This window comes from Pteropus medius, unplaced genomic scaffold (genome assembly GCF_902729225.1).
Source record: "Pteropus medius unplaced genomic scaffold, Ma_sr-lr_union100, whole genome shotgun sequence".
Classification (NCBI taxonomy): Eukaryota; Metazoa; Chordata; class Mammalia; order Chiroptera; family Pteropodidae; genus Pteropus; species Pteropus medius.
In genome coordinates, this window is record NW_024355523.1 from 1,037,883 (window position 1) to 1,052,315 (window position 14,433).

General features: G+C 35.8%; 1 protein-coding gene across 2 annotated transcripts in view; it reads right to left on the bottom strand.

The window, feature by feature from the left end:
* PDGFD (platelet derived growth factor D) overlaps positions 1-8,410 on the bottom strand; it is a 214,471-nt gene extending 206,061 nt beyond the window's left edge. Inside the window, exon 1 of one of the 2 annotated variants that reach the window (XM_039858777.1) lies at positions 8,066-8,410. In XM_039858777.1, the coding sequence (XP_039714711.1) occupies positions 8,066-8,189 (124 nt within the window). In that variant the 5' untranslated portion in view covers positions 8,190-8,410. The remainder of the gene's footprint in view (positions 1-8,065) is intronic. The other variant, XM_039858776.1, reaches the window with a different exon arrangement.
* Between the last annotated feature and the right edge of the window lie 6,023 nt (positions 8,411-14,433).

The following is a 14,433-nucleotide window of genomic DNA, read 5'->3' on the forward strand; positions in this document are numbered from 1 at the left end:
TCCAGGCTACAACTGTTCTTTTTCACGAGGTTGTCAAAATGAGCATTGTAAATTTTCTGATTGAAATCCACTTACACTTAAGCTAATACCATTTCTAGTTTATGATCTTGGTAAACCTATCAAACATATTATCTAAGCTTTCCTTTATGACTCAAGGGCATCATTTAAAAAATCAACAACTTTACTGGGTTGCAATATAATTATTCTCTGGTGACATAGGGAGATAGGTTGTGTCTTAGTCCATTCAGGCTACTATAACAAAATATCATAGATTGAGTAGCTTATAAACAATAGACATGTATTTCTTACAGTTCTAGAGTCCAAGATCAATGTGCCAATAGATTCAGTGTCTTTTTGCTGTATCCTTATATGGCAGGAGGAGCAAGGGATCTCTCTGGTGTCCCATTCATGTGGACTCTGCCCTCATGAACTAATAAATTCTCAAAGGTTCCACTTCCTAATGTCATCACATTGGGGGTTATGAATTTTAACATATAATTTGGGGGAACACAAACATTCAGTTCACTATAGACTGGAACTATTTTCACCGTATTCAATAAGAAGCTTAAGCTAGCTGTACTTGCTAAGGTCTTACAAATGTTTTTCAAAGCCTGAAAATATAAGAGGAGGCAGGAAAGCTACAAGCTGTCACTTCTCAATGCTAATACTGTGATAATTTGAGCCAGTCCTGTTCTTTAACCTAACAGCATGCTCCTATTCTGCTGTGGGTATGGAAACCACATAAACAAATGGGATGGAATTACATGTAGAGTAAAGGCAAATGTTCTTTTAATGTCTACCACATGAACCTTATAAACTCATTTACACACTTTGTGACACTGATTTTGGCTTTTAAGTGAATTTGTTGCATATTTATTAGTTCGTTTGGTTGCTTTTTACATAGCTGAGGTTGCTGAATAGCTATAAAAGTAGGCTGCTGCTATATTGCTTATTAAATGTTTTAGTGAAATGGAAAACTTGTCAGCAACTTCTCACAATTAGGTCTGAAATGACGTGTTTAAAGCTGACAGCATATTTATCCCATGCTCACAGTTCACACCCAGTAATTGTCACTGGGCTCCTTCAGTACAAAGAAGGCATGCTGTATTTCAGATTTCAAAAATTAAGACTCCTAATACACAAGGTTTTGAATCGTGCTTAGCTCACTTTTATAGGAAAATTACTGCACCCAATACTATGTCTTCATAAACATTCTACAAAAAAAAGTACTTAAGTAAAAAATCTAAAATCAGAAAGGATCGCTGCTTGTAATGAAACATAGCTTATGTGCCTGTGCTATGGTGCTTTCACAGACCTGTCTCCCGATTATACAAAACCCACTAATCTGCACATGGCACAAATCACAAGAAAACACAGTATTAACCTATTAATATTAAAGCTAATATAATTGATGTCCACATATCAAGGTGAAGAGCAGAGAAAAGATATATTCTTATATGCATCATCAATGCTTGTAAGAAACAAGGTTTGCTTCATTCCTGTTCTGAAAAAATAATCCTCGGAAGAAAATGTCTTTTCCTGTCTGTGCACTTGTATATGGTAGTGTCTCATGGGCTTATTCCTTTATTTCTGACTTATTATTTGGTCCTGAAATACTGTAGTGGGAGGTAGAATATTTTTGTTATAGCATTGGTCTTGGATTATTTTCTTTTTGCTATTAAATATTATCCCCCTGTAGCTTTTTGTTGATACTATCTTTCTCATAAGAGTTAATGGGAAAATGCTCCCCTTTATATTGCAATAATTCTGAAATGTAGAAGTTTGAAATAACTTAAAACATTGCCAAACACTAGACAGGCTACTTTCATGATTTACATTACCCTAAAAAAACCTCAGATAAAGTAAACAATTTCCAAATCTTGTGTGCTGAGATGTAGAGGGGAATCCAGGGTGAGGGGACTTCAGTGATGCCCCAAGGCACTGGGCACCTAAATTTAAAGATTTTGGACTAGGAAAGTCAGGCATGTCTTCCACTATCACATTAAAAATGACATAATTCTGTGTCTGTGTCCCATAGGCAGTGGCAGTGTAGAAAGATTGGTCTCTATCACAGCTCTGGCCTGGTTGACTTCACAATAACACTAGCACTCAGTAGTCAAACATAGAACAGGCCATATCTTTCTCTAAATTAAGTCTTTCATTGGCTTCCCATTGCCCTCAATATGATTACCAAACTCCCTAACATTACTTCCCAGGCCTTTCACTAGTGGACACTTGCTTAACTATGGATTCTTATCTCCAAACCTTGGCAAGTGCTGTTCTCTGCACTAGGAAACTCCCCACTCCTTCCTCACTGCCACCAGCGTCTTAACTCCTACTTTAGTCCCAGTTTAGACATCACTTCCTCCAGGAAACCCTCCCCAATCCCTAAAATCTATATTAAGTACTACCTGTAAATTCCCATCTCCCTGTGCATTTCCTTCATGAAAGCACATATCACACTACACAGTGCTTTCACAGTTTTTAAATGGCAAGATGCATTTTTTTCAAATAAGAATCTCGTGATGAATTCAAATATGCAAAACATAAATGTGGAGATACATGGAATTATTCTGTTGAAGAAGGAGTGGAGAATCTGGAGCTGCACACGTTCAGCCTTCCCAGGACACCTGTGCTGACCTATATGGCACTTTTGGAGAATTTCGGGACTCTCCAGAATGCATCTGAAAGACAACTACAATATACTGAAACTAAGTACTTATTTTTCCATATTGCCCACTAGACTATAGGCTCTAAAAAGGCAGGAACCATGTAGGTTTCCCTCATAATGTGCTTGATAACTGAGCATCTAGCACAGAAACTGGCAGATATTAGAGATGCAATAAATAATTGAACAAGTGAATAATACGTACAGCAGGGGTCAGCAGCAGAGAGCTCAGGATAAATAACTATTTGTCCTTTCATCTTTAGAGGACAGTCTGGATCAAGTAAAGAAAGATCTGAAAAGAAATAACTTTAAAAGAGATTAGGTAGTGCAAACGGTAGCTCAGTAGCTCGTCTCCACCCTAAAGCCACCTTGATCCTTTGTGAAGACCAATGCATTACCGAAGTATCATAGCATAGAAGAGTTAGAAACATCCTATATCTGGTTTGCTTAAAAGATGTTCTTATTTTAATACAAGGAAGAATTTTATTAAGGTGTTTAGAAAGTGCCTTCTTATTCTGATCAGATCATTACAGCAAAGAAAGTTCAAGAGTAAGCTCCAGGAGGAAGATGATTTACATTATGACTCAAATCTCAAGGATGATGACGCAAATATGCATATTCTTCCAGATTCTTAGAATGATGAGATTCTCTGAGACCACATATGCCTAAGAATCTCGTGAGACAGCATGCTTATAGCTAGGCATTAGTGATCAGTAACTCTTGGGGACATTGCTCCATTGCTGTATCTATAGTTCTGAAACAGTTTTGCTTTCATTCGCTGAAAGGGAAAATCCTGTAGATGAAAATTAGTTATTCAATGAACACAGCACTCACGACCTAGTGGCATCTTCCATTACACAGTATATGGACACCCGGCAAAACCAGCCTCTTTAAAAGAACCTCTAATAAGTAATATAACCTACTGTGGCAAGTCAAAGTTATGTTTCATATAAAATATGCAATCATCACTATGCTCTATAAAATTACGAGGTTTTAATGCCCTTAGATTTGAAAAGAAATATAAACAGAGAAGAGCACATGATTTGGACGCTAATCTGCTTCTTAGCTTTAAGACCCTTTAATTCGTTAATATTGTTCTCTGTTTTGTCACCTACCCTTAAAACTCTGATCTTTGCACAAAGACAATGTGCTGTGTGTTATCAGTGAGGACAATAGAAACAAATGTTATTTAAGAAACAAGCTTGACTACTTAAAAATCTAAGATCACAATTACTAAAATTGCAAGCCTATCACTAGATAATGATAATATAATATACGATTCAAGTACTGGCATATTAAACAACCAAACAGAACTAAATATATATATGTTCGGAACTAAATTCAGAATCATTGACTACAAACACCTGCGCTTTCTGAAAACAACAATAGATAAAGAAAATGCAGAGTGATTCTGTGTTCTTGAACCCCCTTAGCAGAACGTTCTACCTAGTTTGATTTAAAAATAAGTAAGTAATATTGTCAGTTAATTGCTACCTTTACACTTCTTGATCCACACTCAGTTGTGGCCAGTTATTATTACAAAAGCACCAAGTGCATAGGCACCAAAATAAGAATATGTGGATGCTACTGCCAAATGAAGGTTTTCTCTGTGCTAAGAGGTGGATCAGGAAGAGATATCAAAAGTAAATTGGTTTGAGAAAGAATAATAAATATATATATGAAAGTATAAATATTTATTAAGTACTGCAAACTAATTTTAATCCTTCTTAACTATAGAACCTAGATTCCTTTTAGATACAGAGACCAAAATCAATCACCCTCCTCCATTGGGTCACCTTTAGCCATCCTGTAGGTACCTAGAAGAGCTCTACAGATATCCCTTTTAGAATAAGAATACACTTAACTCTTGAACAACATGCCTTTGAATTATGTGGGTTGACTTATATGCAATTTTTTTTCAATAATGCTATAAATGTGTTTTCTTCTTTATTATGATTGTTTAAATAACATTTTCTTTTTTCTAGCTTACTTTATTGTAAGAATAGAGTATATAATACATATAACATACAAAATATTGTTTATGTTATTGGTAAGGCTTCCAAACAATGGTAGGCAATTAATAAATAAGTTTTGGGGGAGTCAAAAGTTAATATGCAGATTTTTAACTGACAGGGGGTTGATGACCCTAACGCCCACATTGTTCAAGGGTGAACTGCATAATGTAATGAAGAGTTCTGGAAGGTCAGAAGATAACAGCAGACCAGCCTGCTACACTACGTAGAAGAAGATTATTATTTATCAACCCTTTATTTCTGTATCATTTCATAGCTGCTCCACTTATCTGAAGCTATTAAGTAAAGGTAGATCGAAAATAAGTTTGCTTGTTTGTCTGTTTGTTTGTTTTTGTATCAAATTGGGCAGGATGCAACAAGCCTCATGCCCAGAACAGGATGCCTGCCTTCTTTATTTCTTTCTTAACCCCAACATTAGTAACAGGTAACAGGGCCAGCACAGAGAAATCAATGGAATGCAAGTGTAAAGATAGTTCCATAATCAGGTAATGGTTTCTAAAATCCTTATTCAAAGGTCAAGTCTAATTTTTTGTTGTGATTTCTTCCCATTTGTAATCTGAGGGTCTGATTTTCTAAAGACCCTAAATTAATGTTTGGAAACTTTTTATCTTCTATCTTTCCCCTTTTTATAGTCCATGTTCATGCCCTTCCCGAGTTTACATCCAATCTTAATCTGATAGTTGAAAGAACAAGAATATTGTCTTCTTTAACGAGCCATTAGAGAACTTTGGGAGAACAAGTTGAAAATGTCTGGAATCAGAACAAGAGTTTAATTTAATAAATTACTCCTTTCTCTTGTCAGCTCAACTGTTGCCATTAAGATTTTCCAGACAATGTCTAGACCTTTTCAAAGACCCTTTATTTTTAGTCCCACACCAAAACTCTGTGGCAATGTTTCTAAATCTTCTTTTCATTATTGTTAATCCCCACTTAAGGGGCCTTTTTAGACTTTTTTTTTTCCTAATCGCGTCCCCTCCCTATGAAATATTAACACTACAGATATACTGTTTATCTGTTTGTATGTACTGGCCCTTTGGAGGACACAAAATCATGGGAACATTTAAGATTTTGAGACCCAGTCTCACCCCTTTGGGGCAATATTGCCTCTCTTTGAGAATGCATGCTCTATAACACTTAAGAATAAGCTGCTTTTTGAAAATTCCCCAAACAACACATTATGAGTGTTAAATTTTTTAACTCTGTATTTTATTTTAATCTCACGACCTTTTCTCCTTTCCTAGTGTTGTTTATAGAATGAGATTGACATTGATAAAAGTATTGAAGAGTCTGAACTAATCAAAATGTGTGTGTGTGTGTGTGTGTGTCTAATGTTAAGAGAAATTGTAAAACCGCTTTAGCTAAAATATGGAGAAATAAATCCAGGTAGTTTTCAAAATTTTGATAAGATAAATCATTTCTCATATAGACTACATAGATGTACAGAGTTTTAACAGCGAAAAGTAAAATAAGATTATTCTATTCCAAAAAAAAAGTATTAGGAGTTGCATAACTTGGTTTTGGTCGGAATCTTGGTTAATGGGCAATGATTCCATATTTTTCATATTCTGTCCTTGACTTCTTGTAACTGATACTGGGAGGCTAAGGATTACAAAATTATGGCTATGAGGTCATGCAAATTATAAATGGCATTTACTCCATGTAGCTAAAAGAACATATAAAGTGCAAACATTAACAAATCTAAAAATTCAACCAGAACACTGTTCCTGATGGAAACATTAATGAGTAAAACAAAACTATGAAAGTTTGGTCTTAAGCCTAAACTTTTTTTTTTTTAAGTTTAATAAGAAAATTTTATGCTTTAACTAAGCTGGAATTATTAAAAAGGCACTGCTAGCATATTTTACATAAAACACTGTGAAAAAGTAGTACTTGACATATAGGGGCATCTTCTGGCCAGGAGTTTGACTCTACAGTTTCTCTGTATCCTCCACACACCTACACCTCTTCAGAGGACGTGAGCACACTGAAATCCACAGTCTACTTGTCATCAGAAAATATAATAAAGTTTTTTTTGTTGTTTGTTTCAAAGTTTAAAAGCCTTTCAGTGAAGTTTAAATTAAGGACATTTCAAGAGAAAAACTAACAACAGAGTAAGATGGCTAATATGAATTTACCAGAAAACAGTCAAGTGTTGCCAGCTCAAACAGTGAAAATATTAAGAATGGCATGGTGATTTCCTTAGGAGATGTGTTAGAACTTTAAGCAAGCAAAGAGGAGAAAGATATTAATGGAGGGGAAAAAAAGCCTATGAGTCAGTTCAGGTAGATAGCAGAAACAGCTGCAAAGTATTGGCAACATCAGCTGTAGTTGAGAATTGAGGAATAAATCAACTTCAGATTTTGATGGAGGCCCAGAAAGTAAATAAATTCAATTAAAGTCTCTGGGACCCAATGACCCAGGTGTCCTCTAGAGTAAAGGAAAACAAACAAGCCTGCTTGGGATCTGGCTTAGGATAGCTGTTTAAAGAGCTTTGCTTTTTGCAAACAGTTGCAAAAAGACTGCAAAAAAAGACTTCTGTGTAAGGAAACTAATAGCAGAAGCTCCATCTCCCTGTGATAGAGATAAAACTCCCAAACCCCTACTCTCAGACCCTGAGTTTCTGGCTACTTTGAACCCCAATGGAGAAAGTCACTCTGGGGAGGAACAGGCAACAGGCTGCACACGGCCATCTCCTCAAAATAAATATTATATAAAAAAGTTGTCACTCTGTTCCAGACATGACTGTGACACTAAAACGCATTGTTCCCTCTCCCTCCACTACAAAAATAAAAATAAATCACCCAGGAAAAATCACTCCTGAGTCCCGCCACCTATCACAAATACCCCATCCATCCGAGTTTTGAGTCCAAAAAGGTTAAGAGCTTGACCGATGGGCGGCGCAGCCTGCGACTTTCTGCAACTCCGTGGTCCTACCTAGTATGACTACTGAATACCAAAATGACTTCTCTAGAGTATAGACAGGAGCCACCTGACCCATTCGATCGCCTCCGGCACGGGTCCCACACTCCTCAATCCCATTCCGGAAAAAGGGGTTCTCGCAGGACTGGGAACAGGCTTGAAACCCCTCCCCCTTTCCCGACCCCCGCCACCACAATGCATTCACCAGGGTTCATATGAAAGATGGTGGGGCCGGGGGGTGGGGGGGGAAGAAGAGAAGGAGGTGGAGGGCAATGACTGAAAAAGTGCTTTTATAAATAAACAGATGGTGATAGTAGATGAATAGATGATAGATAGATAGATGGGCGTGATGAATTGATAGATAGATAGATAGATAGATAGATAGATAGATAGATAGATAGATAGATAGATAGATAGATAGATAGATAAAATCGGAGTTTCTTACCATCTCGCCTAAGGTTGGAGTTGCGCAAAGCTTTGATGGATGCGCTCTGCGGAGCTGCAGAAGTGTCGCGATAGCTGCAAAAGTTTGCGCAGACTAGAGTGTAGACGAGGATGAGCCGGTGCATTGGGATCAGCAACTTAGGGACAGCGTCGCTCCAAGAAAAATCCGGGAGAGGCTTCCGGGATCGACGCCGTGCCTCGCTCCTGCCGCCTGCGCTTGCCCAGCGATTACCCCGGCCGCTGTGCTAATCGCCGAGCTCTCCCCAAACTTCCTGCATGCTGAACTTTCTGAGCGCGTGTGGGTGCCGCACTTCCTTGTGGTGCTAGAGTTGATAAATGGTGACGGGACAAACAACAGGTTGACGTTTGTTCGCCCCCTCCGGTGGCCAGCAGCTGCAGCACAGGCTGCAGGGGGCGGGCGGCACGGCGTCCCCCGGCTGGCGAGCGGAGCAGCTGGGTCCTCCGCCACAGCTGCTGCAGCCCCAGAGCTGCGCGCACTTGGGCTCTCAGCAGCCGCAGGAGCATTCCAGCTCTTCAGGTCAGGCCGAAACGCGCTCCACAACTGAGCATGCCCAGTTTGACAGTGGGCCAGAACTCTTCACACCACCTTGGACTTAACTGTAGACCTCAGACCAGAAAGCGGGCAGAGAGCAAGGTGGCTGGGAGAAAGTGGGAGGAGGTAGAATCTCACTACTTTTCCAGAGATGACTGGCTCATCCACCCACAAGACATAGCCCATGCTTTGGCGATAGTGGGATTTGGATAAGGGGCTGGAGTTGGAATTGTTTAGTTCACAATAACCAAGGTCAGATTCTACTTAGTGAAGATTTCTCGCAACTGCAGAGGAGCTCGATTCTGAGCTTTCATTTGAGCTCCAGTCGGTATGACCTTAGCTGAGTCAAGGTTCATTCATCAGGGAGAAAAGCATCCAGTCTTTTCTAGCTCACAGGGCTCTAGTTGTTAGGGGTCCATGTGGTGAAATGTACAATAAATCATCAAGGCTGTTTTTATATGCCCCACCCTCACCCCCTGCACAGTAGAAGGGGCTAGAGATCAGGGTGGGGTTGAGGAGGATACAGATTGGCAAGGTGAAGTTGTTCTTTGTCCACAGGAAGAGGCCCTGAACATCCAGGTGTTTGGGCCTCCCTGCTCTGAGTATCTGGAAGCTCTCAGGTCCAGGGGTCTGCCTCTGGATTCCAGGAACTTCTACATCATGCATCTATCTTCCTGTTTAGGGGGACTGTATTTGGAACAGGAGTGGATTTAGACTCTGCTGCTCATTAGCTTTGTCACCTTGAGTAATTCATTTGACCTCTTGAGCCTCTATTTCTTAACTTATAAAAGTAGCAATTCTTAGTTTGTATGGTTGTGGTGGGAATTATATGAAATAATTTTAGTATAGTGTTTTGTTCGTGGCTGAATCCAAGTCCAAATTTACATAATTTCCTAATTGCTCACCTATCGCATATAAAAGAAACATTTTTTTTTTTCCTTCTCCTTATGGCCTCCCAGCTTCTGAAAGTCTGGGGAATGAGAAGTAAGTGATATCCATATAGAGAGAGCTGGAAGTGGCTGGGAAGGGTAGAAAATTCAGGATTATATAAACTTTACAATAAGCATCCAATGCTGACAAGGATACAAGTGTTCTTTCCATGTACTGGAAAATTAATGTTGTTCACCTCTTGCATTTTTATCTAAAATAATGTTTTACAATCTGCAGGTTTATGGGTCCTAAAAATCCATTTTTAAGACCAGCATTATTATTTTTTACTAACACTTTATATTTTAGAGTAGTTTTAGGTTCACAGCAAAATTGGATGGAAGGTATAGTGATTTTCCCTACACCCTCTGCGCCTACACATGCATAGCCTCCTCCATTATCAACATCCCCACCAGAATGGTACATTTGTTACAATTTATGAACCTACATAGTAAAAGCCCAAAATTTACCTTATGGTATGCTCTTGGTTACATATGTTACACAAAAAGTTACATTTGGTTCACTCTTGGTGTTGTACATTTTATGGGTTTGGACAAATAAATAACCACATATATTCATCATTAACGTATCACACAGAGTGTTTTCACTGCTCTAAGAATCCTTTGTGCTCCGGCATTATTTTTAAATAAATGGTATGGAATACAATGGCTTAGAAATTTAATTATCAGGGTTCACTGTAGATAATAATGTTACATATCATTTCATGAATATTTTATGTCAGATACACATACGCTGGGATGTAAAAGTTATTTCTGTGGGTGTAATCACAAAAATTGAAGCCACTGGAAAAAAAGGTCTGATCACATTGTCTCAAAATATAAGCAATCCCTGGAAGAGTCACCAAGGAGAGGCATAAAATTGGGTTTGCATTCATTTATTCATTTAAAAAGTATTAATTAAAATTTAGATTTTCCCTTTTGCCATGGCCTAGTCTAAAAATCCTGGGGCTAAAATAGTGAACATGAGAGATAAGATCTCTAATCCCTTGGAGTTTACATTCTAATGAAGGAGATGGACCAGAAACAAGTAAATTCATATCTATATTAATAAGAGAAGAGGGTCAGAGATTGATGACATTGGAGTGGGGGCTAATTAAAATATATGATACTATTTTTAAAAGTAGTTGGAAATGCTCATTAAAATTTCATACCTAGCTCCTGACATGAGACTATAGGAAAAAATGAGAAAAATGTGCTAGTGGCTTATGTTATTACAAGCCTAAAAATACTAAAGAGAATTATTTATTTAAATATCATATTAAATACTGAATTTGAAGTATTCAAATTAGTGTTATCCAAGATACTAATAGATACTGTGTACTCTCAAGGCATTGTGAATTCGTAGTATCAAATAATTTAGCTAAGACTAGTAAAGGACATCACATATAATCAGCATGTTCTTGATTATTTTTAATGTCAGTAAATATCTAAAAATCAATGACAAGGCCAAAAAATTAGGCACCCAAGCCCAACCAATTGTTCTGAATCTGGTTTTAAATATTATCTAATAATTAATTCTACAAATTACATTGATTATATCAACTAAGGTATCATTGTATGTAATAGGTGATTAATAAAAATGTAACGAGAGAGTGAAACAGGTCTGGCATAAAGGTAAAATATGAGATTGTTTCAACTTACTTTTCATATGTATCTCAAACTTAACAAAAATTGAATTTGCCACTACATTTTAAGTACCTCTAGGTCAGCTAGAAGAACATGAACCAACAAAATGAAATCAGATTTATAAATATTTATTACTATTTGGAATAATATAGATCAACTATTCTATATTTAGCCATTGTTCAATGACATTCATATAACTATAAAATAACTCTATTATTTAAATTTTTTTAAAAAAATGTGAGAGCAACTTATAATAGGTTGATTTAAAACGGCATTTATCCCAAATATTCCAGCAGTAATAATTTGATAAAAGGGTAGGTTAGGATGTGACACTATTTTTATTATATACTCTTTTCATTACACTAATAGAACATAAGAATGATGTTTTCCATTAAATTTTCAGATATGCTTGACTTCTTTCCCTAACGCATAAAAATTATGGTGGAAAAGGAATAAAATGTGGTATGACTTCTTTGAGGCCTTCTCATTTCTGCAAGTGGTTCATACCAAAGCATTTTTTAAAAAAGTGAACTTCTACAACCTTTAACTTATAACTCATTGCAGGACCTTTCTCTTGACTATAGTAGCCATGCTGTAAAGCCTACTCCATTCACAGAAGACATCCCTCTGTTATTCATCCTCTCCTACCAGATCTCAGGAAAAGCAAAATACCATGACATAACATCTTAATTTCTGCTCTGTCACTATACTATTGAGTTTGATCAATATTGAATCTGTATGGGACTTGAATCCCTTCTTGTAAAGTGGGAACATTATACTAGATTATCTTCAAGACTTCTTTCAAAAATCTGAATATTTGATTTGATTTTTTAAATGTTGCTTTCACTCATAATTTTTTACCATGTTCTATAAATGTAGCTTTATCACACTTAAATATGCATGTTAAATAGCTGTTAGAAAGTCTGATTATATACAAAAATAAAAATTTTCTACATATTTTAATGAGCTGATATTTTGAAATTCCAATAACTAATATATAATAAAATGATAGCTCTAACATTAATGGTTATGTTTATTTTCGAAATTATATTTTCTTTTTAAAAATCAATAGTTCAAATTTTTTTGAAAACAAAGGTAAAAAAATATGTTCTAATGGTAGAATTAACTATATAGATGATTAAAATTATGCCAAATTTAGAAAAGCAATTGATTCCAATGCTTTAAGATATTTAGCAAAATGATTTTGCTCAGAGAAACTAGGTTAAATTCAATTGTTTCCACAATTTTATAAAAGATAGAATTTGAATATTTGATGCCGAAGAATGAAGTTAAATATTCATAACATTACAAGTGTGGCAAATTTTTAAATTGTTCCAAATGATTTGAAAGACCTAGAATACCAGCATGGTTATTTTATATAAAGTATGTGCAAAATATATTATTAAATTATGGTGACTCAAGAAGCACACCATTTTTTTAAACCTATCTAATACTGTCTTTTAACAATTAAAGTTATCTTTTTGTTTAACTCATAGTTTTAACTGACTTGTTTGCCACATGTATCATATTTATTCTATTATTCCCATTTTTAGCTTCTTAAAAATATTAAATTCACTGTGTTTGAGGAGGGAAGAAATTACTCTGAAATTAGGGCTCTTTGGAGGACCGAAACTCAATGATTTATTTAATTTGTTTCAAATGGCATTAATTTATTCTTCTTTCCGATTATTGGTGAGGGACCCCATGCCCTGAGTATTGCCTTTCCTCAATAGGACATGACACCGGGCTCCTTCTTGTTAAATATTTGTCTTTAAACCTGTAATTTCAATGGCACATACTAAATGTATACTATAAAAATACAAGACGACTGTAGTGATGTTTCTTTCTACTGGGTAGATTAAAATTTCTATTTTATATAGATGCCTAATTTCTATTTTCCTGGTCCTAATTTGAAGACAATCTTACTATATGGTAATACAATCATAAGCCTAGGTGTGTTCAATTGACACCACACATAGTTACACAAATAATGTGTAACTATTATTTACACATATTACCACATTTTATCTAGAATCCTACATAGCAATGTCAAATAAAATTTACCCAGCTATAGTGCTGACACATTTTGAACAGTAACTTCCAGATTTGTTCTTTTTAAATTGGTTGTAGGTAAGACTATCAGTTCAACTTTTAACAATTAGCAGGTCCACTCAGATTGTTCTGCCAAGCATTTTTTCTTTTTTACTTCATTGAATTAACCAGTAATTTGGCTCAATAGAATGAGTCATTAAATTATAAGTCTATCACGTAAAAGAATTCCTATATCTATACTTTTTCTTCAAGTTAGTTATATTTTTATTTTCATTTATCCATCCTTGAGATACATTATTTAAATGTAAGGTTTCAAAGATGAATATGTTGCCTATGCTGCAGGATTTCTTCCTTAATTGATCTGGGATGTCTGCCAATCTCCTTTAGAATTATACACTTTTATCTTTATAAGATTGGCTTATATCCAGTAAGTTGTCACACTTTGAGTTCTTCTCTTACCTTGCCATTTCTTGAGCAAAAAAATTGGTATTCAGGTCTTTAAATGTTCCTTTCCTTGAGAGAGAGTTTTATTTCATTCAAAAAAATTCTCTTCTTATATTTATATCCCTTGGAATTCTATATTACACGTTTATTCTCCTTTTTAGTCAAGCCAGTACTGAAGTTTTTAAGAGGACAATATTTAAAACTTTAGTATTTGACCCTTATTAATGAGCAGATTCTTTTTCTCCCCAACTAGTATAGCCCATCTGATGTGTATTCTCCTCCATCAAGTTGTTCCTTTTAAAAATCATTTTTTGTGTTTTAAAATCTTGGTGAATTTTTCAGACTTTCCTCTTTGTATTTAGTCTACTAAAGAAAATAAAATTGCACTGCAGAAGAGAAATGAGTATTGAAAGTGCTGTGCAAAATGAATAATATAGTTTATTTTGAATAAGCTAACTTGTAGTAGAAAAAAAAAAGCACATCATTAGACATTGATCCTGACTTTTCTCTCAGATTTTTTTTGAAGCCACAAGGAATTTGTTTCCTATTCAGAAAACTGGAAGTATCCCTCATTTGAGAATTTCAAACTTTAAAAGGGAGACTTTTTATAAAGGGTAGATAATATCACTTGTTTCATCAATATAATCTTAAGAGTGTTTTAAAGAATCCTCAAGTCACCCTAAAGTGTAATATAACATGGCATCTTTTAAAGGTCATAACATATATTTCACGATTATATTCTTTGTG